This window comes from Ornithorhynchus anatinus, chromosome 7 (assembly GCF_004115215.2).
Source record: "Ornithorhynchus anatinus isolate Pmale09 chromosome 7, mOrnAna1.pri.v4, whole genome shotgun sequence".
Lineage (NCBI taxonomy): Eukaryota > Metazoa > Chordata > Mammalia > Monotremata > Ornithorhynchidae > Ornithorhynchus > Ornithorhynchus anatinus.
Window position 1 is genome coordinate 70,465,178 of NC_041734.1, and position 25,764 is coordinate 70,490,941.

A 25,764-nucleotide genomic window follows, 5' to 3' on the forward strand; every position below is an offset into this window, starting at 1 on the left:
TCTAAAATGGGGATTCAATACCTGTTCTCTTTCCTAGACTGTGAGCCCCATGTGAGTTAACAACTGGATCCATCGTAATTAACTTGTACCTAACCCAGTGCTTAGAACAGAGTTTGACACACAGTAAGCCCTTTACAAATACTATTTTAAAAAAGAAGGAGTTGGATAACAGGTCACACGCCACTGATTCTCAACCGAGAATGAACGAAGTCAATTTCCTCCGGGCCCATGCCAATATCGTGGCCTGGAGCAAAGCTCAAGGGGACAGTTTGTGCTAATTTGGGTTTGCTTGGGGTAGAGGCTCTGGCTACTGTGGGAGGTAAACACTGGCCCAGAAAAGAAGTGAAAATTTTACTGGCAGTGCCGGACAGGCTCTGGGCCACTCCCCTCTATTAGACCGGAATCTCTGCTGCACATGTGGCGGGCCCTGGCTCTGACACTGGAAAAGAGAGCTATGGCAACTGTGAGGGAGGCAGGTGGGGACAACCCGCAAAGCAATGTCCCTGTCTCTAACTCGCGGGCTTACCTCCCCATAGCCACACACTACAACTTGCTTCCCTCCAAACATCACGTCAGTGGTCCTCTTCAGGCTGTGGAAAAGAGACGAGGGCTTGAATGGAGGCCGCGTCCACACCCCTGGATGAGCTACGTGCCCAGACCCACCCGGCCCGAAGGAAAATGCCGTATTAGAGCCCGCGGTGCTCGGCTAAAACCAGGACGTTTTTAGGTCCTTGAGGACAAGGGTGGCTAGGGGCACGGATGACTTCTCTGAGGTCCACCCGCCGAGGGCCGCCATCCTCACGCTCCTACTCACCCATCCAAGATGGACTCTCGGCAGCAGTATAGGTTATCAAACTTCTGTTTAGTAACAGAGTCATTGACGTTCATGGCTGGGACACACAGTTTCCCCGCCTTGGAGAGCTGGTACAGTCTAGAAAGAGAGTCCAAAAAAAGCCAGGTGATTGACAAGCAAAATGCCAACACTGCCCAATTTCCTTCCCCACCTCGTCTACCACCCCCATAGCTCATCTAGCTAAGTAAAAAACACCAACTCCTTGTCTTATAGGGACGCACCATCACATCTTTCAAGAGTGTCGCAAGATTTGGCATTTCCCTGAACCCTGAAGAGCCCGAGAGAGAGGACTTAATTGGGAATTGAGTTTTCCTCCATTCCACCCACCTCTCCTTGGAGACCACCCCAGCAGGCTGGAGTAGTTGGATACGTCACAACTCCCACAACAGGGGCCTGTGGGTAGCTGCTATGGGCTGCCCTACTCTGTCTGCCCCAGGAGAGGTGACTGACATCATCTGAAGCCTGGGTAAGTAGTCAGAGCCATTACCTGTGCACGCCAGTCACGCTCTCTTCCACAATGCCTCGGATCTTCTTAAACACATTTGGGTACTTCTTATAAACCCAGTGGGTTAAATCTCCCCCATCATCCAGGATCTACAGAAGAGCCAGAATACTGCTTTGGGCCTCCAGCTCGGCGAGAGCCAAAAGGAATTTTTAGCCCGATTTCCTCAGATGCCAGTCGAGTGAACCTTGCAGTGGTCTTTGCTGGTCTACAGCAGAAGAAAGCTTATGCACTGAAGATGCGTGCTGCAGCATTTTGTTTTTAATGGCGTTTGTTACGGGCTGATTACGTGCCAGGCACTGTACTAAGCGCTGGGGTAAATTCAAGTTAATCAGGTGGCAAAAAAATGGGTCTAGGAGTGATTTCCAAGACTGGAATGCAGACTCCTGGCTCTGTTTGAGAGCTCTGCCAGAAAATGTTAGGTAAGAGATCACCCTGGACCTCGGTTCACCTCCCACATTTTCTCATTACAGGGAGGAAGCTGGCGCTTCAGCTGAAAAAAGAGTATCTGCAGCCAGAAGCCCGGACAGGTCATTTCCTCCTAGGTCCCCCCCGCCAAAGGCACGCTGACGGGCCACGCCCACCCTTCCTACGCTCAGGCACCTTCCACGTCGGCAAGAGGGAAGACGTCTGCTCCTGCCAGGCAGCACCACCTTCGGGAAAAAGAAAACCCTCAGAATTTTCCATTAATTAGGCGGCTACAAAATGGCGGAAATGATCTGAAGGGGAAAGGCGAGGGAGAGAAAAGTCAGGAGGGAAACTCCATCGGCAGGAAGGGGAGGAAGGAAGGAAAGGAAGATTGTGGGAGAGGGTGGGAAGGAAGCCCTAGTGGGCAGCGGGGCTGGAGAGCTGGAAAGGAAGTTGTTCTTACCATGTTAGCCTGCCAGCCGTCCATGCTGACACAGCGGTCGATGCACCACCAGAAATCATCTTCCGATTCTCCCTTCCAAGCAAACACTGCCACACCTTGAGATAGAAAGGTAGAGTCCGTCAGCTCTTCTCCAGACTCTTAAGACCATAAGCTCCTTGAAGGCAGGGATCGTGTCTACCATCCCTGGTGTTGTGTACTCTTCCAAGTGCTTAATACAGAGTAAGCGCCTAATAAGTGCCATTAATTGATGGATTCTCCTTCCTGACCAGAGGTCCCTTAGGGAGCCATTTGCTCGGGGCCTCATGGCCTTCTGAAGATATGCCCCTTGCAGGTCACCAAAGGCCCAGCACCAATCCAGAAGGAACTAAGGAGAAGAGAGAACATGGATCCTGTGCTGTAGCCTGGGGGTTTCATTCGGTACCGATGGTTTGGAGGATGAGATGTTCCTTGAGGAAGTATTACAGGGCCTCAAAAAGGGCCTGCCTGGTTGGAAAATATTGTGGGAACATGGGACTACGTGAAGCTGAATGCACAGAAACTTGCTACTGAACATCCCAGGCTGGCCCACTGACCAATTGGGACGAGCTCCAGGGATTGTCCTTCTGGGAATTTCCCAGAGAGAGGGGCCAGGTGGGCTAAGATTCACCTCCTTCTCCGCTATACTCTTTGGCAGTCTCCATCACTTCACCCCGGCTGAGCTGAGGGACACCTCAGGCTCCTCTCCCTCACCGGAAAGCTGACCAAAAACCTGGCTTGGGGGTCCTGCTGAGGAAGGGCTGAGGAGAGCAATCGAACAATCAATCAATCAGTGGTATTTATTGTGTGCTAAATGCACAGCACTGTACTAACTTCTCAGGCGAGTACAATATAATAGAATTGGCAGACATGTTCCCTGCCCAAAACGAGCTTTCAGTCTAGAAGATGAGCTTACGATCAATCATATTTATTGAGTGCTTTGTGTAAAGTACCATACTAAATGCTTGGGCGAATGCAACATATCAGAGTTAGAAGACACATTCCCTGCCCACAACGAGCTTACAGCCTTGAGAGAATACAATGGAGTTGGAAGACGTTCCCTGCCCACAACAAGCTTACAGTCTAAAGAGGGAGATGGACATTAATATAAATTACAGATATCCGTACCTAAGCGCTGTGGGATCACACTTACCCGCTTCAGCCAGGGCCGCTGCGACCTCATTCTGGGTCGAGTAGATGTTGCAGGCGGACCAGCGGCACTGGGCTCCCAGGGCACACAGCGTTTCAATCAATACCTGCAGTTTCAGAGAAGCCCGGGTGAGGACAGGGAGGCTAACGGCAGTCGGAGGGAGCGGGGGAGGGTCGTCGTACAAACCTCGGCGAAAAGCAACGCCCACCAAAGCCGACGGTGTCATGTTCTAATCAGTTGGCATAATAAGACCACCCTGCCCTCTGGCAACACTGGTGACAACTTCCCACTACGTAGGAAGTTATCGGAATCGGGAAGGAGCGGAAATCTGGGAAAGGTTACTGCCGGGCCCAGACCGTCTCTCCTGCCGCCGCCCCGGCCCCGCCCCGAGGCCCGGCCCCTCCGACCACTCACCGCAGTCTGCGCCGTGATGTGCGTGCAGCCCACTATCTTAGCGCCGGCCAAGGGCTTCTCCCCCTGTGCACGTTTCCTGAGTGAAATCAGAGCAGACATGTCTGTGAAAGAACAGAGGGTTTGAGCTAGGTCTGCGCCCAGATCGAATCAGTCCCGTCCCAGCAACCACTGGGGCCGGACTGACCCGTCCCACGCTGGGCCTGGAGACCGGCCCAGTTGACTTCGGGTAGCACTGTGTTTCTTTCCCGATCCCTGGAAGGATCGAAGGCGGTAAGGGGAACCAGCAACGGGCCCGGCAGGAAAGGCTTTTCTGGAGCAGGTCACCTTCCATGCACGAACTGCCTCGTTTCCTCCATCGCTCAATCTGCGTGTGGCAGAGAAAGATCTCGAGGCGCTGGGGATGGAGGAAGGAGAGCCCCATATTGAGCAGGCTGGTGGGAGGCCCTGGTCCTCCACGGAAATGACAGCTCTGACTAACGTACAGTGAGTCAGACCAAGGAGAGACTTCACCCTCAGCGGAAGCCGCTTGCTTTGACTTTTCCATGCTGTCTCATCCCATCCTGGAGCTGTGACTGGCTCCCCATCTCCCTCCCCGCACAGCACAAGCCTGAAAAGTGAAAGCGACATAAGGGTCACTCGGCACTTCCGGGGCAGGGTGGGCTAGTGGGGTGCCGAGCTTTGATTGGTTTTCCTGCTTCTCCAGCAGGGGGCACTCTAACACAGAGCAACCGTTTCACCCCAATATCCACCCCAAAATTTCATGCCTCTCCCCGCCTTGGCTTCTGGAAAATTTGTCTTCAAAAACGGCAGCTTCGGTGGTCCCTGTGGTCAAGAGACCATTTACCTCAAGAGTCACCCTGCAGTGCTAACAAGGGGTCCAGCAAACACACGACCCTCTACAGTGGATGTCAGAGGCGGGCGGGGAGGAGACGGTTGGGAAGACAAAAAGGAACCTTTCTAAATGGGACTTCTGCTCACTGATGAGGGAGGCAGGAGAGAGAGGGAAAGAGAAAAGGCCTCAAGACTCCAGGGAAGGGTGGGAGAGGCTTCTTTTTCTGCCCCGGAAGCTATAGCTGCTACATGGCGAGAGCAGGCGTGGACTAGCAAGAGAGGAGACAAAGATGTGAGGGGGCAGAAACCGATCCCGGAACTAGCACCCATCAGTGGTACCTGTTAGCATCAAACATGAGGCAGTGTTCCCCTCAGCAGCCCCCTCAGGAGGGTGGAGAGGGGCCTCCCGGAAGAGCTGCCTCCAAACTCTCCAGTGACCGCAAACTATCAAATGAAAGGACCCGAGTGGAGCTGGCCATTCCAAGTGGTCTCTCTTGATGGATCACTGAGCTCCAGGCTGGGTGCCTGCTGAAAGCCCCAGCCCGGTGGGGCTCTGGCAGTGCCCGGTTTGGACTCCCTGTGGCACCGGCCCCCCAGTCTTCAAATCCCCCTACCTCCATCGAGCATATAAATACGGGGCCAGGTGGGTCCCACGGCTCTTCTGAGCCACCTGCCGTGTGCAGAAGCTGAGTTAGTTGTGCCCTTTGGATCCCAGGCCCTCAACGGGGGGTGGGGAGCAGGGTCAGGAGGAAGGGGTCACCTAGCTGTATGGCCCATGGGCTTCAGCACCTGGAGGGGCTCGGCAGGATCCCGGTGACCACCCCTTTACCTTGTTCCGCAATCTCAATCTCCCGGCGCCCAAATTCTGCCTGCTTGATATTCTTCACACAGAAGTTGCTGCTGCCCTTGGAGTTCGTCTGCTGCTTCTCTCGGGGGGAAACCTCATCATCGGAGCTGTCGGTATACGATGCGGCTAGATCGAGGAAGGAGAGAGACCACAGCCCCAAAACTTAACATTCCCCAAAGTCAACTGTGGGGCGGTCTCCTCTGGGGTTCCCTTCTGAGGGCCAGCCCTTCTCGGTCACAACTACAACTGGCCAATTCAGTCATAGCAGAATACCCCCTTGCTCTGTTTCCCCTTGTCTTGCAACCCAGTCCCTTTCCCAAAATGCCTGGTTCCCTCTCCCTGGGCTACTGCCAAGTCTCCTACCACCTACTTCAAGCAGGCATCCACTCCCACTGTCCTATCAGACAGTCAACATTCACTCCCACTGTTTTGATCGGGACCTGGCCCTTCTCAAACCAGCCAATCCTACCCCGGGATTCACCAAATTCCCTCAGTCTGCCAGGATCCCCTTTGATCCAACCTAAACGTCCCTGCTCCTCACCTTGTCAGTGCCTCACTCACACTTTTGGCTACAATAAAGAGCCCATGCCCTCAAGGAGCTTACAATCTAACTCTTGCATCACCTGAACAGCCTTTCTACCGGTCCTACCACTCTTCAAAGACCAGCACCCCTGCAGCTGGGTTTCCTCCAGTCCCTATCCCTGGCCTGGCTGCCTGCCAGCCCCAGTGAACTATGGAAAAGCTGAAAATTCCACCCAGAGACAGGGTCATCAAGCATAGGGTGAAGCCTGCCAAAGGGCCTCAATAAATGGGAGCTGAATGACAAGATGATCAGTTCTAGGTGCTGTGCTCCCTCCTAATGAAGGTGCCCTGACTTTGGAGTAGCGAGGCTCCCCTCCTTTCCCATCCTATCCCCCCGCCCTCCTTCCCTAAGGAAGGAAAGCCTTAGGAATTGAGCTAGCAGCCTGCACTGCATCTCAGGGAAATAGGTCCCTGTAATGGCATGTGCTTCTAGGAAACCCATCCTGATTCGGGGAGGGAAGGGCTAACATTTACATTCTCTAATCTGTAAACTAGTGGTGGGCAGAGAACATGTCTACCTAAACTGTTGGATTGTATTCTTCCAGGTACTTAGCACAGTGCTCCACACATAGTAACCACTTAATAAATATCATTGATTGGCAACCACCTTTTCTCTCCACATTAAATTGGCACTCCAAAGACACAAGGTCAACCAATCCTGTGCTCTCTCCCGGATCTCCCGAAGAGGCAAAGCTTGAGAGGTGGGGCTCTTCTCTGGGACCCCAGCCCCTCCCGAGCCCTAGCCCTCAGAGGATAGAAATAAAGCCTGTTCTCTGGACTCTGTTCTTGCCCAGCTGGGCAGGGCCAGGATACGAGGGTAGAGCTGGGGACAGGGGCATCGAGGGCCAGTCCTACTCCTCCCAAAGGTCAGGACCCCCTGGCAAGCTGCGGGAGCTCAACCAGGAGAGTCTGGTCTTCCTACTCCACCAAAACAAGACTCGGGTAGGGAGGGAAAGGCGCAGCAAGATGGTTGGGGGGAGTGTGGGATCTACTTTACCAAAAAACTGCCCTTGTTTGGAGGGACAGCTGAGTTGTCGAGTGAATTTTAATAGCCCAAATGCCACCCAGCCTTTCCTCTTTCCTCAAAATGGAGCGGGTGTACCCAGGGACGGGCACAGCTCAGCATCACCGGCGCCAACGGGCAGCTGGGAGCAAAGGTTCAGGGTGGGCAGGGGAACCAAAGCCTCCCCAGCAAGGGGGCCATTGGCCAGGAACCCAGTCCCCAACCAGGCCTCATCGGCCTCCAGCCCAGGTGTCACAGTCAGGCAGCCGTGGATCCCCAGGGGCGAGCTGGAGTGGGACGTCTGCCTACCTGAACTGTAGCTGTCAGTGGACGACTGAGAGATGGAGCGAGACAGGGACCTCCGGCCGGTCTTGGTGGGAAACTTGGAGAACTCCTGCATGTCATCAGCAAACTGGATTTGCTGTGGAAACAACACAGAGGAGAGGCCGGACAGTCAGACCCCCCACTCCGAGAAGGGACCCTCCGCAGCAGTCTGCTGGAACAGTCACTGGTTGCCAGAGTAGCCGAAGGGGGGCTGCTGGCTCTTCTGTGCTTATTCATTAAAGCAGCAAGCGGGATTCTCTTGGAGCACCTCCCGCCGCGTTCTCAGCTAAATCGGCCAACTGGGCGGCTAAATGCCAGTGAGAGAATGAGCCCCCAGACCAGAAGCCCCTTGCAGCCCTGGCGTTCTCCTCCCTGCCATTCCAACTCTTGTAGAACAGTCTTCTGCTAATGGCTGCCCCCAGTATAGGAACAGTTTCCCCAAACTCCCCTCAGCTGTCCAGGTACTGACTTTTCACTTATGGCAAATCGAGCACATCTTCTCCCACCCAGGTCTCCTCCTCCCGTTTCAGACTACTCCCTTGAGGCTTACACCTCCCGAACCAGAATCCCAGAGCTGCCACCGGACCTTTCTGCTCCCTTTTCCGCTCACTCCAGAATGCCCACATCCTTTCGAACTTGGCTCGTGCCACGGCTTCCGGGTCCCAGCTGCTAGCCTGGAACCGTGGCCACCCATGCTCCAGGGGCAGGAGGTACTGAAACAGGTGGCCCAGGTGATAAGCAAATGAGGTCTCAGAAACACTCCAGAACCCTCAAGCCTGGAGAAAAGGTACAGCCCAAAGCTGCCACCCAGGCGGAATTTACTTATTTATATTAATGTCTGTATCCCTCTAGTCTGTGAGCTTGCTGGAGTCAAGAAATGTGTCTGTTTACTGTTACATTATACTCACTCAAGTGTTTAGTACTATGTTTTGCGCACGATAAGTGCTTAATAAATAAATAAATCCGGCCAGGATCCCCTCCCATCAAAGCCTGGGCCAATCCAGAGACATGGTGGATATCTGGGCATAACTGAGTAATGACCAGTGGGTGCTCCACACCTCCAAAAAGGGTTCCCCCTGCTGCAATGCCAAGACAAGGCAGAAGTCACAAAAGAACCCTGAAACCGTGCCCTCCCCATCCCCCACCCACCGTGAGAGAGCCTCAAGAAGCGTTTCTGGAAATAAACTTCTTTCCACAATTTTGGGATACGCCAAGAGCCAACTTGGAACCAGAGTGTCTAACACCCATAGGGCTACAGAGCACTTTGCTGACTGGCAGCTGAAACTTCCCACCTCCTGGGGGCTTGGAGTGTCCAGCTGAGATCCCAGCTGCCAGCATTAGGAAGAATTGATGGGTGTGGCCTAGGCGGCTGGAGGCCCTCTGGGCTAGCAGGAGTCACATGCAGAGCAGGCAACTGTGACAGGCAGCAGTGGCCTCGGTTTCTATCTGGGCGATGGCAGCTTGGGGGCATCGACAGGCTGAAAACACACCAGCCACAACAATCAATCAATCAGTAGGATTTATTAAGCGCTTACTGTGCACAGAGGACAAAGGATAAGAATTCAAGAAGAGAAGTCCTGGGGTGACAGCAGGGGACAGCCCCGGTTCCACTAAACCTTGGCCTTCAAACCTCTTTCAGTAGCACCGAACCAGAGAGATCTGTTCTGCCTGGGTCAGCCTGGGGACCAGAAAGCCTGGGATCAAAGTCCCATTTCCTGCTTGGGGAAGAGTTTCAAGTTTTAACATGAGAAGCTAAAGTCCCCGGCCCACATGAACAGTAGCTCAAACTCCACAACCATTCTACTCTGTCAAGGGCCTTAGGGCCTTTCTTGAAATGCAAGCCCCTGAGGGCAAGGCCTCTGGACTAGAGAGGAAATGGCCACATCTAGTTAAAGACAGAGGCTCCAACTCTACCCACACACCAATCAGTGGATCGATCAATCAATGGTATTTATCAAGCGTTTAGGATTAGCAAACGCTCTGCAGTTTAGATTCCATCAATAGCACCTCTGTGTACAGAACACTGTAAGAAAATCTTAGTAGAATACTCTAGAATTAGAAGACCTGAAGCCTACCCTCATGGAGCTTGTCATTTTGCAGAAGAACCATGCTAATCTTTGATTCAGAAGTCTAGATTTTAATTTGCAAGCAACTTTGGGCTGAAGGCAGGGCTGCGTTTCAGAAATTCTTTTCAAGGAACCAGCAGGTGAGGGTTTGCTCTTGGGGATAGAAGGGGCCAAGCATGGTTGACACATGACTTGGGCGAGCAGAGGAGCTAAATCTATTCAAGACTTGTTAAAGGCAGATTTTGGGTGCTGCCTTTCACACATGTCTATTATTGTAGGTGGAAAAAAAAAAGCCAAATCCAGGGACCCTCCCAGCTACTCCGCATCACCAACCTGCTCACCCTGTCCAAGAGCCTACGCCCCCTCCCTTATCCATCTTTTCAGAGGGATCTGAGCCTGCTCCTAGTCCCCACCCACAGCTCTAGGGAAGGCAACCTTTGTGGTTGCAAAAAGAATCACACAAAACAACAACAAAAAGGGGGGATTCTTTTTTCAAGCTAGAAACTTGTTTCTTTAGCAACCGGGAGCTGAAATAGCAGCCGTAATCCCCAGCCAGGAATTAACGGAGCTCATCAGGAACCCCAGAGCTTAGCAAAATCTGCCCCGTCTAAAAATACTAAGACGGTGCCACAAGCAGCTTTACTACCCAAGAGAGTTGCCCCCATCCATCGAACCACTACATAAGGGATCCCTGGCAGCTAGAGTTGGGGGAGAAGCTAAAACGGTTCTTGAGCCGGAACGGATGAGGACCCAATTACTGTTACTCTTTGCTTCCCTGACTCAGATAAGCCGGAACTAGTGGGGACTGTCACTCAGTGTTACTCATTCACCTTGCTCCCTCCTACTTCACCTCATTACTCTCCTACCACAATCCTGTCTGCACACTTCGCTGCTCAAATGCTCACCTTCTCACCATACCTCAATCTCGTCTATCTCGCCGTGGGCCTCTCGCCCAGGTCCTGACTGTGTCTCTTGTAACGCCCTCCCTTCTCATATCCAACTGACAGTGACTCTCCCCATCTTCAAAGTCTTATTGTGAAGGCACATCTCCTCCAAGAGGCCTTCCCTGACCATGCATTCTTTTCCTCTTCTCCCACTCCCTTCTGTGTTGCCCTCACCGGCTCCCTTTATTCCTCCTCCCTCCCAGCCCCACAGCACCAATGTACACATTTGTAATTTATTTATTTGTATTGTCTGTCTCCTGCTCTAGATTGCAAGCTCCTTGTGGGCAGGAAATGTGTCTGTTTACCTCCTTGTGGGCAGGAAATGTGTCTGTTTACTGTTGTATTCTCCTAAGTGCTTAGCAAAGTGCTCTGCACACGGTAAGCACTCAATAAATATAACCGAGTCTTTGCTTTCCTGACTCGGGTGAGCTGAACTAGCGGGGACCCTTCTCAGCCCTGACTCGGATGGGCACCTGTGTCTTCCTTTGCTCTTGGATGACCCCCAGAGTGCCTGGCTCCCAGGGAGCTCTTGGTGGTGTTAAGTGACCATCAACCCAGCAGCTTAAAACCCCACCATACTCCCACCCCCACCCTGTCTTTACAGAGCAAAGACCACATCACTGTTGCCCACCCACTACGTTGCGTGCCTCTATGGACGGTCATCTTCCATCGGGCCTGTGAGTTCCGCTGTATGTATCCAACTGCCTCTCAGCCTGGGTGGCCCCCACCCTCGGGTGATAAAGAAGCGCTGGCCAGAAGCCACCTTTGGGGTCACAAGCTTTTGGTCCAATGGACTGCCCCTCCAACCTGGCTCTTCTGGGTGGGTGGCAGACCCAGCACTGAAAGCTAAATACAGTCATTTGGGACAAAGAACAAGAGCTGCCCGGAACCCATTCCAGTCTGGTTGCTAACTGCTGCTTAATCAGGCGAATGCACTTTTGTGCTTGTTTTCCTCCAAACCCATTACTGCTGACCCCTGAAGCGAATTGGTTCAGAGATCACCTCTGGCCAAGGGGGCTTAAACACTGTGGGACAACCTATTTTTTTTTTTATGAACGGGTTCTTTAGCACTCAACACCGGCCAATAAACAGAATCGCTGTGTGACCCTGCCCTGGGCTAACAGAGCTGCTGACCAAGGCTAGGAGGATAGAGTGGCTTCTTCCCCAACAGCTGGAGACCATTCAGTTCCCTTTTACTGGCTGGGATCACAATTCTCAAATCGGTGCCGCCCGGGACAGTGCATAAGGGTGGCTATCTCTGGTTTGGGCTCTTGGGAGAGGTGTAGTGGGGTCTGGAGGAAGGCACTGGGGTCTTAGAATGGAAGGGCCAAGAAGACCAGAGAAGCAGAAGTTGGAAGAACATCCCAAAGGAACAGCAAGTCAAATCTGACATGATCCTAAAATGAATTCAGGCGATTTTTCATTGAGAAGGGCAAGTTGCAGGTGATGGGAGAGGCTGAAGGAAGCTACAAGCTTCAAGTGTGGGGGAAACAGTAGCTTATAAACACCATGGTTTTTGTTAACTATGTCAAGCACTGCTCTAAATACTGGGAAAGATACAAGATAACCAGGTCAGACACAGTCCCTGTCCAATCCGGCATTCACAATATAAGGAAAGTAAACAGGCATTGAATCCCTAATTTACGGATGAGGTAACTGAGGCCCAGAGAAGAGAAAAGACTTGCCCAGTATCAGAGAGCAGACAAGTGGCGGAGCTGGAATTAGAACCCAGGTCCTCTGACTTCCAGGCCCGTGCTCTTTCCACTAGGACACACTGCATATCCACTGGGCTGGAACCGCTACCTCTCATCCCTCAAGCCTGCAGCTCCGCTAGGATGCGTTCAGAAAAAATGCTCCAGATACACCCAAGAGGTGTTCCCAAACTGCCGAACCGCATCCTGCCCTTTCAGTTGCTTCCTCTGGTTCCAAAGCAGAAGCAACTCAAACACATGCAGGGTTTGGAACTGGCTGGATCTTCTCGCTTTCCTCCCAAGTCCTGGATTTCACGGACGTCCCGATCGCTCTCCTTGTCCTGACCCGCCCGTTCCCCTCCCTCTCTCTCCGGTGCATCTCCTCAGACTGCCAGAGGGGAAAAGACAGACCAGAGAAAAGAGCTTCTGGAAAGAGTCCAAACTCGTTGGCAGAATCATGATGAGCAGTGGCTCTTTTCAGCCAGGCTGGGGAGTCGTCCAACTCCCCAGAAGCGTTCCGAGTAGCAGTTGTTGGCCGCTCCTTGGGCCAAGAGCTGCAGAAGCCGTCCTTGAAGCACCTGGGGGTGACTCACCTGGAGGTTCAGGGCAGGACAGCACCTTCGGCAGGTCTGGGCTGCTCACGCCCCCGCCTCAGCCCTCTTCCCCGCCCCCGATTTCGGAAGCAGATGGGGCCTGGGTGAATTCTGGAAAAAGGGAGCTGACTAATCACGGCATGGCCTCCACCTCTCACGGCCCACGTCTCCACAGTTACAGGACACGGGACACGCAGCAATCACAGGTTCTGGCTTCCAACAGAGCTCAACCTGATCCATCCGGGTTGGTTGGAGGAAAGAGTGGAGTGAAACCCAAAGCCTGGGTTATTTTATCTTGGGGGGCTTGTCGGCCCTCTGCCCTTCCCTGCACGTACGACTCGGGTTTAATTGCTCTTCTACTGATTCCTCACAGCGAGTGGTGAAGATCAGGGCCTGATAGGGCAATCCAGACCCCGATCTCCTAAAGGTGGCCACACAGTTTGAAGGAAAAGAAAACAGTGCCAGACACTGCAAACATCACACCAATAAATAGCACTTATTGAGTGCTTATTATTAATAATAACACTAATGATGGTGGTGATGATAATAATAATGATAATTGGATTTGTTCAGCATTAGTACATTCCAAGCACTGTACTAAGCACTGAGGTAGATATGAGAAATTCAGATCAGTTTTAGTGCCTGCCCCAACCAGGGTTCACATTCTAAGTAAGAGGGAGAACAGGTATTGAATTTCCACAGAAAAATTAAATGACTTACCCAGGGTCACACAGGAGATAAGTTGCAGGGCGGTACTAGAACTCAGACCCTCCAACTCCCAGGCTCTTTCCACCAGGCCATGCTGTTTCTCATCGTGCATCCAGAACCCTGTACTAAGCACTTTGGGAATACAATACACCCCTAGAGGAAAGCTGAGCCCTAAAGTGCTCTAGATTGTAAGCTTGCTGTGGGCAGGGAATTTACATATCTACCAACTTTGGTATATTGTGCTCTCCCAAGGGCTTAGTACGGTGCTCTGCACACAGTAAGTTCTCAATACAACTGATTGAGCTGGGAGACATGATCCCTGCCCACAAGAAGTTTAAAGTCAAACATGACAACACAACACGGGGCAGCCTTTTAGTGTGCACAAAGTGGCTGGCACTGTGGGTGCTGCCTTGGTCTTTTCAGCCACAAACACTCTCTTAGGTGTATTTCACTGCCAGGGGTACCTTCAAATGTGAGGGACACACACACACACGTATGAAGACCAAAAACTAGACTAGAATTTCTCGCCAAGAGCCTATGCTCAGAGGATTCTGGGATTTTTCTCTTTCAAAAAGATGAGAACTTGCCAGCTGCCCAAATCTACAGCAAGGTCATTCCCACTGTGGGATGTAGGGGTTGGGGAGAGGAGTAGGGAAGAAGAATAGAGAGCACTGTGCTAGGCGCTGGGAAGTACAGAAGGCGCTTGGGTAGTACAGTTTTACGTTCCCTGCTCACTTGGAGCTTGCACTCTAAAGGGGAAGATAAATAAAAAACATTAAAGTATTTACTTGGGTAGTCAAAAGATAGAACTGAATTATTATTATTATTATTATTATTCTGGTACTTGCTAAGGACTTACTATGTGTCAAGCAATGTTCTAAGCACTGGGGTTAGTACAAGATAATCAGGTTGGACAAAGTCCCTGGCCCACATGGGGCTCACAGTCTAAGGAGGAGGGAGAATGGGTATTGAATTCCCATTTTACAGTTGTGGAAATGGAAGCACAGTTGAATGTATAACTGAGCAAACAAATACACCGGAATGCTGGAAATAGGTATAAGTTCAAAAGTGCTAGAGTTGGCTGATGGGTTTAAAGGATGCTGAGAAATTAATCAGGGAAGACTTATTGGAGGAGATGCTCACTTGCTCGCTCAATGTGCTCACTGAACTCATCTATTTCAACGCTGAACTCTTTCCCACATCCCCCCTTTGGTCTGGAACTCCATTCCCCTCCATATTCGCCAGACCACCACTCTCTCCATCTTTAAGGTCTAAATAAGGTCACATCCCCTCCAGGAGCCCTCTTTCTCCAACTCCCTCTCCCTTCTGTGTCACCTCTGCCTTGGAGCCCTACCCTCTTGGGCAGCTGGTATAATAATGATGGTACTTGTTAAGCGCTTGCTATGTGCCAAGCACTATTCTCAGCCCCACAGCACTTATGTACACATGCATAATTTATTTATATTAATGTCTGTCTCCCTTTAATGTCTGTCTCCCTCTCTAGACTGTAAGCTCACTGTGGGCAGCAATCCTGTCTACCAACTCTGTTGCACTGTAATCTCTCAAATGCTTAGCAGTGCTCTACGCACAGTAAGCGTTTATAAATACCATTGCTAGATTGATTTGAGATGGGATTTTTGGAGGGCTTTGAATATGGAGAGAACTGTGGTCTGACAAATTTGCGGTGGGGGGGGGTGGGGCGGGAGGCGGGGAGATCCACACTGTGGGAACAAGCGTCAGGAGAGTCATGAACAAGGAACGGCCAGAAGATTGGCTTTGTAGGAGTGAAGACAGTGAGCTGAGGAAAAGTGAGTGAAGAGAGCAGATTGGCTCGAGAGAGTGAGAGCCTGGAAGCAGACAGGGAGGAGTTTTTGTTTGACGTGGAGACACAGGAAACTGGGGACAGTTGAGGAGGGGAGACATGTGGGTCAGGCGGCGGTTAAAGAGGGTGATTCGTGAGGCTGCCTGTGGTACAGATTGGAGTGGGGAAAAGTTGGAGGCAGGGAGACCAGCGAGGAGGCTGACGCAACAGCTTCTCTGCAACAGGACCACAGCTCGTACCCATGGCGTGAGCCGACTGGGTGGAGAGGGAGGGAGGGGATCTGGGAGATGTTGTGTAGGAAGAACCTGCAGGATCTGACGGTAGACTGATAGTGACAGTTGGAAGGCAGAGAGGGGTGGAGGTTGTGGGCTCCTGGGACAGGGAGGGAGATGGTATTATTGACTGGGAGGGGGAAGAGTGGGCTTAGGGGGAAAGATGAGAAGCTTGCTTGCATTCATTCATTCAATCAATCGGATTTAATGCCCGCTTTCTCTGTGCACAGCACTGTACTAAGTGTTTAGGAGAGCACAATACAACAGACATTCCCTGCCCACAACGAACTTACAGTCTACAGCGTAGACTACGCTTTAGACATGTTGAGTTGGAGAGCAACAAGCAGACGTGGCTTTCGATCCATCGACTTCTGGGTTATGGGCTCAGCCGAGGGTCCGCAGACTACAAGATCCATAGGTAGGGCTGTGGGATCCCATGCCCCACCTTCGCCAGCTTCCCCGCCTTGGCTGGACCCTAGAAAATGCCCAGCTGGCAGTGGAGGAGCGACATCTCTTGCAGATCCCACTCAACCAAACCAAGCAGATTGTTCTTGCCCCAGATCTGCATCTCTACAGGCCAACCTCAAACCTCCAACATAGGGTTTCAGCGGCAACACAGATGAGGGTGTCCCAGGGCAGTCGGGGGAGGAGGGAAAGATACGAGAGCAGGGCTTGCTAGGGGCCGGGGGAAGGAACCCTCTGGGTGACTTTTTGGATGAAAGAAGCGGAACTGGATTGGAGCTTTGGAGAGGAAGTTCCTTCTCTCCCCTGGCTTGGCCTCTCTGCTCTCACCCACAAGCTTGGTTACGGACGAAAGGTCCTAGGTCTCCCCCACCACCACCCAGTTCACACGGCTTGGGACTGGATGGAAGCCATGATGCAGCCAGCCAATTGCCCGGGCAGCCTCAGCTGGGCCATTGAGAGGCAAAGGCACAGTGACGGGTAAATCTTGGAAAGGGTTTTTTCTACATGCAGGCACCTGGCCCCCGGTGGCAGAATAGCCCAGCGGGCACCATGCCCGAGATCAATGGAACAGAAACTACAGCACACCTCAGACTTTTAGTAAAGGGTCGGTTCAAGGACGAGACCAGACGCAACTCAACGTTAAAACAAATGGGATTTTAAGGGTTACTCTTTAACCACAGCGGTAATTGTTCCAGGATCCAAGCCCAACTGGAGCAAAGTTGAGAATTTTAGTGATTCTTTGTGCTCAGGGTCACGCTGGAAATAGGGGAGACCCAAGCAGAGAGGACATAGGAGTCAGAACCTGACTTGCATTCTAGCTCTGCCCCGGGCCTGCTGTAACGCCTTGGCAAGTCCATAACCTCTCTGGGCCTCAGTTTCCTCTGCTGTGAAATGGAGATAAGACATCTGTTCTCCCTCCTTCTTCAAATGTGAGTCCCCTGTGAGATGGGGTCTGGCTCTCACCTAATTATCTTGTATCTCCACTGGCACTTAACACAATGCTCAATGAATACCATAACAATACTTATTATTATTATGAGGTTTCATTCCTTCAAGGACAGAAGAGCACTAAGGTGACTGGGTTTTGTGTTTTTTTTAACAGCTCTAGGAAATGTGAAGCCTTTTATCCCGCACAATGGGAAACACTTTTGTTATGGTATTTGTTATACGCTTACTATGTGTCAGGCACTGTCCTAAGCGCTGGGGTAAATAAAAACTTACCGAGTTGGACACAGCCAATGTCCCACATGGGGCTCAGTCTTAATCCCCCATTTTACTGATGAACTAACTGAGGCCAGAGAAATGTAGTGATTTGCCCAAGGTCACATAGCAAACAAGTGGCGGAGTCAGAATTAGAACGCAGGTTCTTCTTACTTCCAGGCCTATGCTCTATCTACTAGGTCAGGCTGCTTCTCTAACTTGGAAAATTTAGTCTCTCTTTGATAAGAACATGGCCTAGGGGAAATGGCCTAAGGAGTCAGAGGACCTGGGTTTTAATCCTGGCCCTGACACTTGCCTGCTGTTTGACCTTGGGCATGTCACTTAACTTCTCTGTGCTTCAGTTACCTCATCTGTAAAATGGGGATTAAGACTGTGAGCCCCAGGTGAGACAACCTGATTACTCTGTATCTACCTCAGTGCTTAGAACAGTGCTTGCACATAGTAAGCGCTTAATAAATGCCATCATTATTATTATTATTCTCTGGGTCTCTGTTTCCTCATCTGTAAAATGGGGATTTAACACCTTTCACCCTCACAATTAGACTGTGAGCCCCATGACACAGGGAATGTGTCCAACTTCTTTTACCTTGTACCTACTCCAACACTTACTGAGGTGATTGGTACACAGTAAAGTGCTTAACAATTACCACCATTATTATTAATTCAGTCAGTTTAGGCACGTTTGAAAAACTGGTTTCCCACTTCTCTTTTCTTGAGTTTAAAAGATACCATCCTGGGAAATGATTTCTAACCTTTTCTCCTCATCAGTCAGATTCACCCTCTTCCCTAACCCAGGAAAGGTGCTTTCAGTGAAAACCTTTTCACAAGCTGCAGGGGATTTTGTGGGTTATAATGAAGAGTTTACAAGGTTCAATCGCTCCATTTGCTCAGGACAAGCTGAGGAACCTGAGGAGTTCTGAAAAGACATTTCTGTTTGGTGGGGAGGTGGATGAGTAACCACTGGGGGTTCTTGAAAAGTGGGGGGATGTGGACTGAACTTTTTTTTATAAAAATGATTCAGGCAACAGAATTAAGAAAGGAGTGGAATACGGAGAGACAGGAGGTAGGGAGGTCAGAGAAGAGGTTGATGCAGTAGTTAAGGTGGGATAGGCTAAGTGTTTAGATTACCAGAATAACAGTTTGGATGGAGAGGAAAGGGCAGATTTTTAGCAATGTTGTGAAGGCAGAACCGACAGGATTTGTGACAAACTGAACAGGATAATGCCAAAGTTATGAGCTTGTGAAACAGGGAGGATAGTGGTGCTGTCTACAATGATGGGAAAGATGAAGAATTCTATTTTCAGGAGGAAATAGGGGACTGCAGAGAAGACAGTTCAGGGCTGTAGAGGTAGACTTGGGAATCATCTGCGTAGCGGTGGCAACTGAAGCCATGGGATCGAAATCAGTTCTCCGAAGGAGTGGGTGTGGATGGAGAATAGAAGGGGACTCAGAACTGAACCATGAAGGATTCCTAGTTTAGAAGAGCCTGTGAAGCAGACTGAGAAGGAGTGGCCAAAGAGATAGGGGGAGAACCAGGAGACGATCATATAATCAAATTTCTGAAAGAATCATAGTTTCAACTGTGAGCATCCTCTCCTGATACAGACCCCATGAAAAAGAATGGTGAACAAAGCCTCCCCCAGGGCATTTTCCAACCTGGATCTTCACCCATCTAATAATAATAATAATAAAAGTAACACTACTTTCCTCAGTGCGAGATCATGGAGCTGGATTCTTCTTCATGCTAATTTTTAAAATTAACAACTTCTTACAGAATTAAGTGCTCACTATATGCCTAAGCACTGGGGTAGATACGAGAGAATCAGATGAGACCGCCCTTGTCCAAGTAAGAGGGAGGAAGGACAAGCATTGTTTTCCCCGTTTTACAGATAAAGAAATTGAGGCAAAGAGAATTTAAATGACTTGCCCAAGGTCAGTGGTAGAACTGGGTCTAGAATCTGGGTCTCCTGACCTTCAAAATCACAAGGCTGCCACACACAAAGGATTAGTAAAATGATCTATCACTACCAGCAGAGACTTTGATTTCTAGAGTGATTTTAAAAACAAGATTCTTGGGGTTTTTTTGGTATTTATTAAGTACTTACTATGTGCCAGGCACTTTTCTAAGAGCTGAAAACAGAAGAATGCCAGCCTTTTTTTTTTAATGATATGTTAAGTGCTTACTATATGCCAGGCACTGTTCTAAGCACTGAGGCAGATACAAGGTAATCAGGTTAGACACAGTTCATGTCCCACATGGGGCTCACAGTCTGAGCTCACAGTCTTAAATCCCCATTTTACAGATGAGGTAACCAGAGCACAGAAGTTAAGTGACTTGCCCAAGGTGGCAGAGCCAGAAATAGAACCTAGGTCCCTCTGGCTCCCAGGCCTATGCTCTACCCACCATACCACACTGCTAAGGGGCTTGTCACCATTCTGCTACAGCTGCCCAATCAGTCAATCAATCAAATCCTGGTAGAGGAAATGTGACCTCCAGGTCCAAGAGCAAGGAATCAGAGGGACTGGGCTCTAATCCTGGCTATTCTACTTGCTTGTTGTGGACCTAGGGCAAGTCACTTAACTGCTCCATGCCTTGGTTTCCTCATCTGTAACATGGGGATTCAAAACCCGTTCTCCTTCCTCCTTAGACTGTGAGCTCTGGGGACTGTGTCCAATATGACTACAATGTTGTCTACCCCAGTGTTTACTACAGCGCTTGAAGGCCCATAGCAAGCACTTAAATACCACCATTATGACAACTAAGGCTTTGTTTCTGAGGACATGGTGGCCACGTCTCTCTTTCAAGGACCCTGCAGCCTTTGGCTGAATGAAGTCTTAATAATTGTGGTATTTGTTAAGGGCTTACTATGTGCCAAGCAGTGTTCTAAGCTCTGGGGTTGACACAAGGTAATCAGGTTGGCCCATGTGGGGCTCACAGTCTTCATCCCCATTTTCCAGATGAGGTAACTGAGGCATGGAGAAGTTAAGTGAATTGCCCAAGGTCACACAGCAGACAAGTGCCAGAGCCGAGACCAGAACCCACTTCCTCTGACTCCCAAGCCTGTGCTCTTTCCACTAAGCCATGCTTCTTCTCAAGTCTTCCATGCCCAGAGTCCAAAACGTGCCCAGCAATCATAGAGGCTGAAGAAAAGGGTGGGTTCCAGTTCCAGGAACAAGACGTGTTTTGGGGATTTAAGGTAAGACGTGCTGCAACCCAATCCTCAGCAAAGGCAGTAGGTGGGACTCCAATGAGGAGCTCTTTGTTTTTACTGTGATCGGATGCACTTCGTGGGGCCCGGGCGGGCGGCTGCGTGCCACCAAATACAGCATTCAGAGCCATTGGAGGGATCCCAGCCGAGGTAACCTTTCCCAGAAGCAGTGTGGCCTAGCTGCTAGAGCTTGGGCCTGGGAGTCAGAAGGCCCTGGGTTGCTAAGTCCAGCTCTGCCACTTGTCAGCTGTGTGACCTTGGGCAAGTCACTTTACTTCTCTGGCTTCAGTTCCCTCGGGTACAAAATGGGGATTTAATACCTGTTCTCCTCCCTACTAAGAATGTGAGCACTATGTAGGATCTGATTATCTTGCATCTACCCCAGCATTTAGTACAATGCTTGGCACATAGGAAGCTGTTAACACAAACTACGGTCACTGTTATAACTATTAATAATAACATTAAAAAAATTGATTGACTAGCATCCAGATAACACAAGTCTAAGAGGAGAAAAAGTCTCTCTGAGTGAAAGGTTCTCAGAGACGAGTTCTGCTTGCTCCCACTTCATCTACTGAACAGACCTCATGAGAAAGAATGGCGACCAAAGCTTCCCCCAGGGCATTTTCCCACCTGGATCTTCACCTATCTAATAATAATTATAATTATAATAGTGGTATTTGTTAAGCGCTTTCTATATGCCAAGCACTGTACTAAGTGCTCGACTGTACTAGACTGTAAGCCTGTTGTGGGCAGGGATTGTCTCTACTGCTAAGTTGTACTTCCCAAGCGCTAAGTACAGTGCTCTGCACATAGTAGGCGCTCAATAAATATGACTGAAAGAATGAAAGCGCTGGGACGGATACAAGAAAATCGTGTCGGACAGGCCCTGTCCCACGTAGGGCTCACACTCTTAATCCCCATTTTACAGGTGAGGCAACTACGCCCAGAGAAGTGAAGTGACTTGCTCAGGGTCACAGAGCAGACATGTGGCGGAGCCTGGATTAGAACTCATGATCTTCTGACTCTCAGGCCCGTGCCTGATCCACTACGCCATGGAAAGCAGAGAGTCATTGGAAGATGCAGGAGCAAGAACCAGCCGCCCGTAGTTCCAGCGACCTGAACAGGCCCTGGAGGAGAGCGAGTAGGATAAACAGCAGTAGGAGGAGATGGTGCAAGCTCATTGTGGGCAGGGAAGGTGTCTACCGACTCTATTATTTTGTACTCTCCCAAGTGCTTATTACAGTGCTCTGCACACAGTAAGTGCTGAATAAATACCATTGATTAAGCGCTTAGTACAGGGCTTTGCACACAGTGAGCACTCAATAAATTCCACTGAACGAATGGAGAATTGGCTCCACCCACTGGCCATTCGCTGGAGAGATTCACCATGAGAAGCCCCCAAACTACAACCCCTAAACCCTCATTTCCCCTACTCCCTCCCCGTCCTGCATTGCCCTGGCACTTGGACTTGTAATGATAATAACGACAATAATAATAATAATGGTATTTGTTAAGCGCTTAACTATGTGCCAGGCACTGTACTAAGCGCTGGGGTGGATACAAGCAGATTGGGTTGGACACAGTCCCTGTCCTATGTGGGGCTCACAGACGCAATCCCCATTTTACAGATGAGGGAACTGAGGCCCAGAGAAGTGATGTGACTTTCCCAAGGTCACAGAGCAGACAAGTGGCAGAGCCAGGATTAGAACCCATGACCTTCTGACTCCCAGGCCCATGTTCTATACACTTCACGATGCTGTTTCTCTAACATGTACCTTTTGTACCTTTTACTCACCCCACCCTCAGCACTTAGGTCCATTTTCATAATTTAATACCTGCCTCCCACTCTAGACTGTAAGCTCTTTGTGGGCAGGGAACGTGAATATCACTTCTGTTATACCATACTCTCCCAAGCACTAGTACGGCACCCTGCACCCAGTAAGTGCTCAATAAATACAAATGATTGACTGATTGACAAGGTCAGTTAAGATGGCCCTTTCCCTGCTTTCTTAAATTTCTGTTGAACATTTTAATTTTTCCAAAACACCTTCACATTAGTGATCAATCTCATCTTGTCCTGACCACATCCCTGGAAGTTAGGGAGGAGACATGTATAATAATAAGCAATAATAATACTAGTACAGGGACTGTCTCTGTTACCGATTTGTACATTCCAAGCGCTTAGTACAGTGCTCCGCACATAGTAGCGCTCAATAAATACTAGTGAATGAATAATAATAAACGTGGTATTTGTGAAGTACTTACTATGGCCAGATAATAATGATAATAATAATAATAGTAATGCACAAGGCCACCCAGCAGACAAGTGGCAGAGCCAGGATTAGAACCCAAGTTCTTCTGACTCCCAGGACCGTGATCCATCCACTAAGCCCTGCTGCTTCTCTATCACCACCCCCGTTTTACAGATCAGGAAGGGCAGCACGGAGAGGTTATGAGATTGGCCCCCGATCCCGCAGCAAGCAGTCTGGGAACGTTTACGTTCTGTGGGATGGGAAGCTTAAACTAGGCCTGCCCACTTCTTTGAAGAGTAAGCAGAAAGCGCTGCTTCTCCCCTGGATGGAGGAGAAGCTCAGCGAGGGCTACTGCGTCCGTCCGTCCATCCGTCCTTCCCTATGGGGGAGCACAGCAGGGGCTCAGCTCACCTGCAGTGTCGGTTCACCTGGGAAAGGCTTGGAAAGTTCCACTTCCCTCTCAGGAACCGGAGTAGGCTTGCACAGGGCCACCTTGGAATGACTTTGGCCAGAGGCTGCGTTCGACCCCAGATGGAGCAGGGTTGGGGGGGAGGGGGCTTTAGAACCCATCCAATTCTGCATAAAGACTGGGCTTCCTCTATAATTTCCTCTCTCACTTCCCTAAATTCAATTTCCCCCATGGTTCTCCATGGACACGTCTCGCTCTGCTCTAGGCCTGCGGCCAGCATACCGCCCTCTTCCCTCAAGTTTTTCAGAGAAGCGGCGTGGCCTAGTGGAAGGAGGATGATCCTGAAAGCCAGAGGACCTGGGTTCTAATTCTGGCTCTGCCAGCTGCCTGCCATGTGACCTTGAACAAGTCACTTAACTTCTTGCTTCAGTTTCCTGATCTGTGAAATAATAATGTTGGTATTTGTTAAGCGCTTACTATGTGCAGAGCACTGTTCTAAGCTCTGGGGTAGATACAGGGTAATCAGGTTGTCCCACTTGAGGCTCACAGTTAATCCCCATTTTACAGATGAGGTAACTGAAGCACTGAGAAGTTAAGTGACTTGCCCACAGTAAAACAGCTGATTCGAACCCATGACCTCTGACTCCAAAGCCCGGGCTCTTTCCACTAAGCCACGCTGCTTCTCGTGGGATTCAAAATGGGGAAATGGGGATTCAATATCTGCCCTCCCTCCTATTTAGACCGCGAGCCTCATGTTGGATTGAGGCTGAATCCAATCTGATTGTTTTGAATCTACCTCAGTGCCCAGTACAGTGCTTGGCACATAGTAAGAGCTTCTTAACAAATACCATAATAATAGGAAGATGAATTATTAGAGGGCCCTGGACCACCCACCACTAAACCCTGGTCCAGCAAGCAGCCTCACCTCCTACAGCTCGATTTAAAAACCACCCTTTCTGGCCAGGGGTGAGTGGAGCAAACTCAGGAGATCTGTGCTCCCAGCCTGGGGACAGTGTCTTTCCCCTGTCTCCTAAGGGTTTCGCCTGCGGTAATTAGTCCATCCTCAATCAATCATTGGACTTTATTTAGAGCATTACTGTGTGCAGAGCACTATACTAAGCACTTGGGAGAGTACACTACAGCAGGATTGGTAAAGACTTTCCCTGCCCAATAGGAATTTAGAGTCTGGAGGCAGAAAAACGTGTCAGCCATCTCTGTTATATAGTAATCCCTCAAGCTTTCAGTATTGTGCTCTGCACACAATAAGCGCTCAATAAATACGAATGATTGAATTGAAGGGGACTCAACTCTTGGGGCATTTTGCTTCCAGCCAATCCTCAATATCACCTTTGCCCATCACTGATCCTGACCAATATGATTATCTTGTATCAACCCCAGCGCTTAGTACGGTGCTCGGCACATAGAAGTTTCCCCACCTCAAGGCTTCATCTCTTAATTCCTGAGACATTCTGCTATATTCTGGAAGTGGGAAAGAAGTAGATCCAATAATAATGATGATGATAACGGCATTTGTTAAGTGCTTAAGATGGTATTTGTTAAGTGCTTATTATGTGCCAGGCACTGTACTAAGTGCTGGGGTGGATACTGCTGTACTCCCAAGAGCTTAGTAGAGCGCTCTGAGCCCAGTAAGTGCTCAATAAATACAACTGAATGAATGACAGAAGGGCTTCTAGGGCACAGGTTCTTTCGAGGGGCATGGAGATGAAAGTAGACGAGCCAATCAATCAGTGGCATTTATGGAGTGCTTACTATGTGCAGAGCTCTGTACTAAGTGCTTGGGAGAGTACAACATAATTAGCAGATATATTCCCTGCCCATAATGAATTTAGATTTTGCACACCGATGGCAAGCAGTCACTTCTACAGCTTCATGGGTGCTTCTGCCACTGTCCCCATAACCCTGCTCCCCTTGGATCACTATTTCTCGGTCCCAAGCCCCTAAACCAGCAGTTTACATGGATGGGGAGATGGGCAGGGATCCCGGGCTGGACATAGAGGCCTGAGGTCAGTAGGGCATAGGGTGCTGATGGGTTGCAAAACCTTGAAGCCACAAGGAGAGGGGCAAGATTGCTGGGCCACCCGGTGACCATGTGATGGGGGTCGACCCAGAGTGCGGGTATCAGGGCAGATGGAGTTGCCCAAGGGAGACAAAAGCACCAGTCTTGCGACAGTTTGATCCAAGCTCAAAAAAAAGAACTGGCAAAGTGCTCTCATTCCACGCATGCCCGGCTCTAGGCTAATCACCCCCCTGTGGGGTTATTAGGGAATGTGCAAAAATCTGAGCCCTTAACTGGAGGTGCGGGGGACAGCAGCAGCCCCTCTAAGCTCAAATCACCAAGCCAGACAATGGGCTAAAAGTCTCTTTTTTATGGGAATTGTTAAGCGCTTACTTTGTGCCAGGCCCTGTAATAAAGGCTGGGGTAGGTACAAGGTTGGACGCAGTCCATGTCCCACATGGGGCTTACAGACTTAATCCCCATTTTACAGTAGGGATTACAGTGTGCCTCTGAGAAGTGAAGTGATTTGCCCAAGGTCACCCAGCAGACAAGTGGCAGAGGTGGGATTAGAGGTGGGAGTCCTCTGGCTCCCAGGGTCCACTAGGTTTAGCTGCTAGCTCCCACCAGTTTCCCTACCTCAGCCACGGGGCTTTCCCTGATCTCTGAACCACTTCAGAGTTGGTGTACGCTCAACTGGCCCGTG

At 50.2% G+C, this 25,764-nt stretch overlaps 1 protein-coding gene across 3 annotated transcripts in view; it reads right to left on the bottom strand.

Moving 5' to 3' along the window:
- The window catches only part of AHCYL1 (adenosylhomocysteinase like 1), a 42,449-nt gene that overhangs the window by 7,963 nt on the left and 8,722 nt on the right, over positions 1-25,764 (bottom strand). For 2 of the 3 annotated variants that reach the window (XM_029068834.2, XM_029068836.2), the window contains exons 2-9: positions 7,378-7,489; positions 5,466-5,609; positions 3,806-3,906; positions 3,395-3,497; positions 2,227-2,321; positions 1,341-1,447; positions 815-931; positions 527-590 (exon numbers count right to left, since the gene is read on the bottom strand). In XM_029068834.2, coding sequence (XP_028924667.1) covers positions 527-590; positions 815-931; positions 1,341-1,447; positions 2,227-2,321; positions 3,395-3,497; positions 3,806-3,906; positions 5,466-5,609; positions 7,378-7,489 — 843 coding nt within the window. Of the gene's footprint in view, positions 1-526; positions 591-814; positions 932-1,340; positions 1,448-2,226; positions 2,322-3,394; positions 3,498-3,805; positions 3,907-5,465; positions 5,610-7,377; positions 7,490-8,684; positions 8,710-25,764 lie in introns of those variants that run through there. The other variant, XM_029068837.2, reaches the window with a different exon arrangement.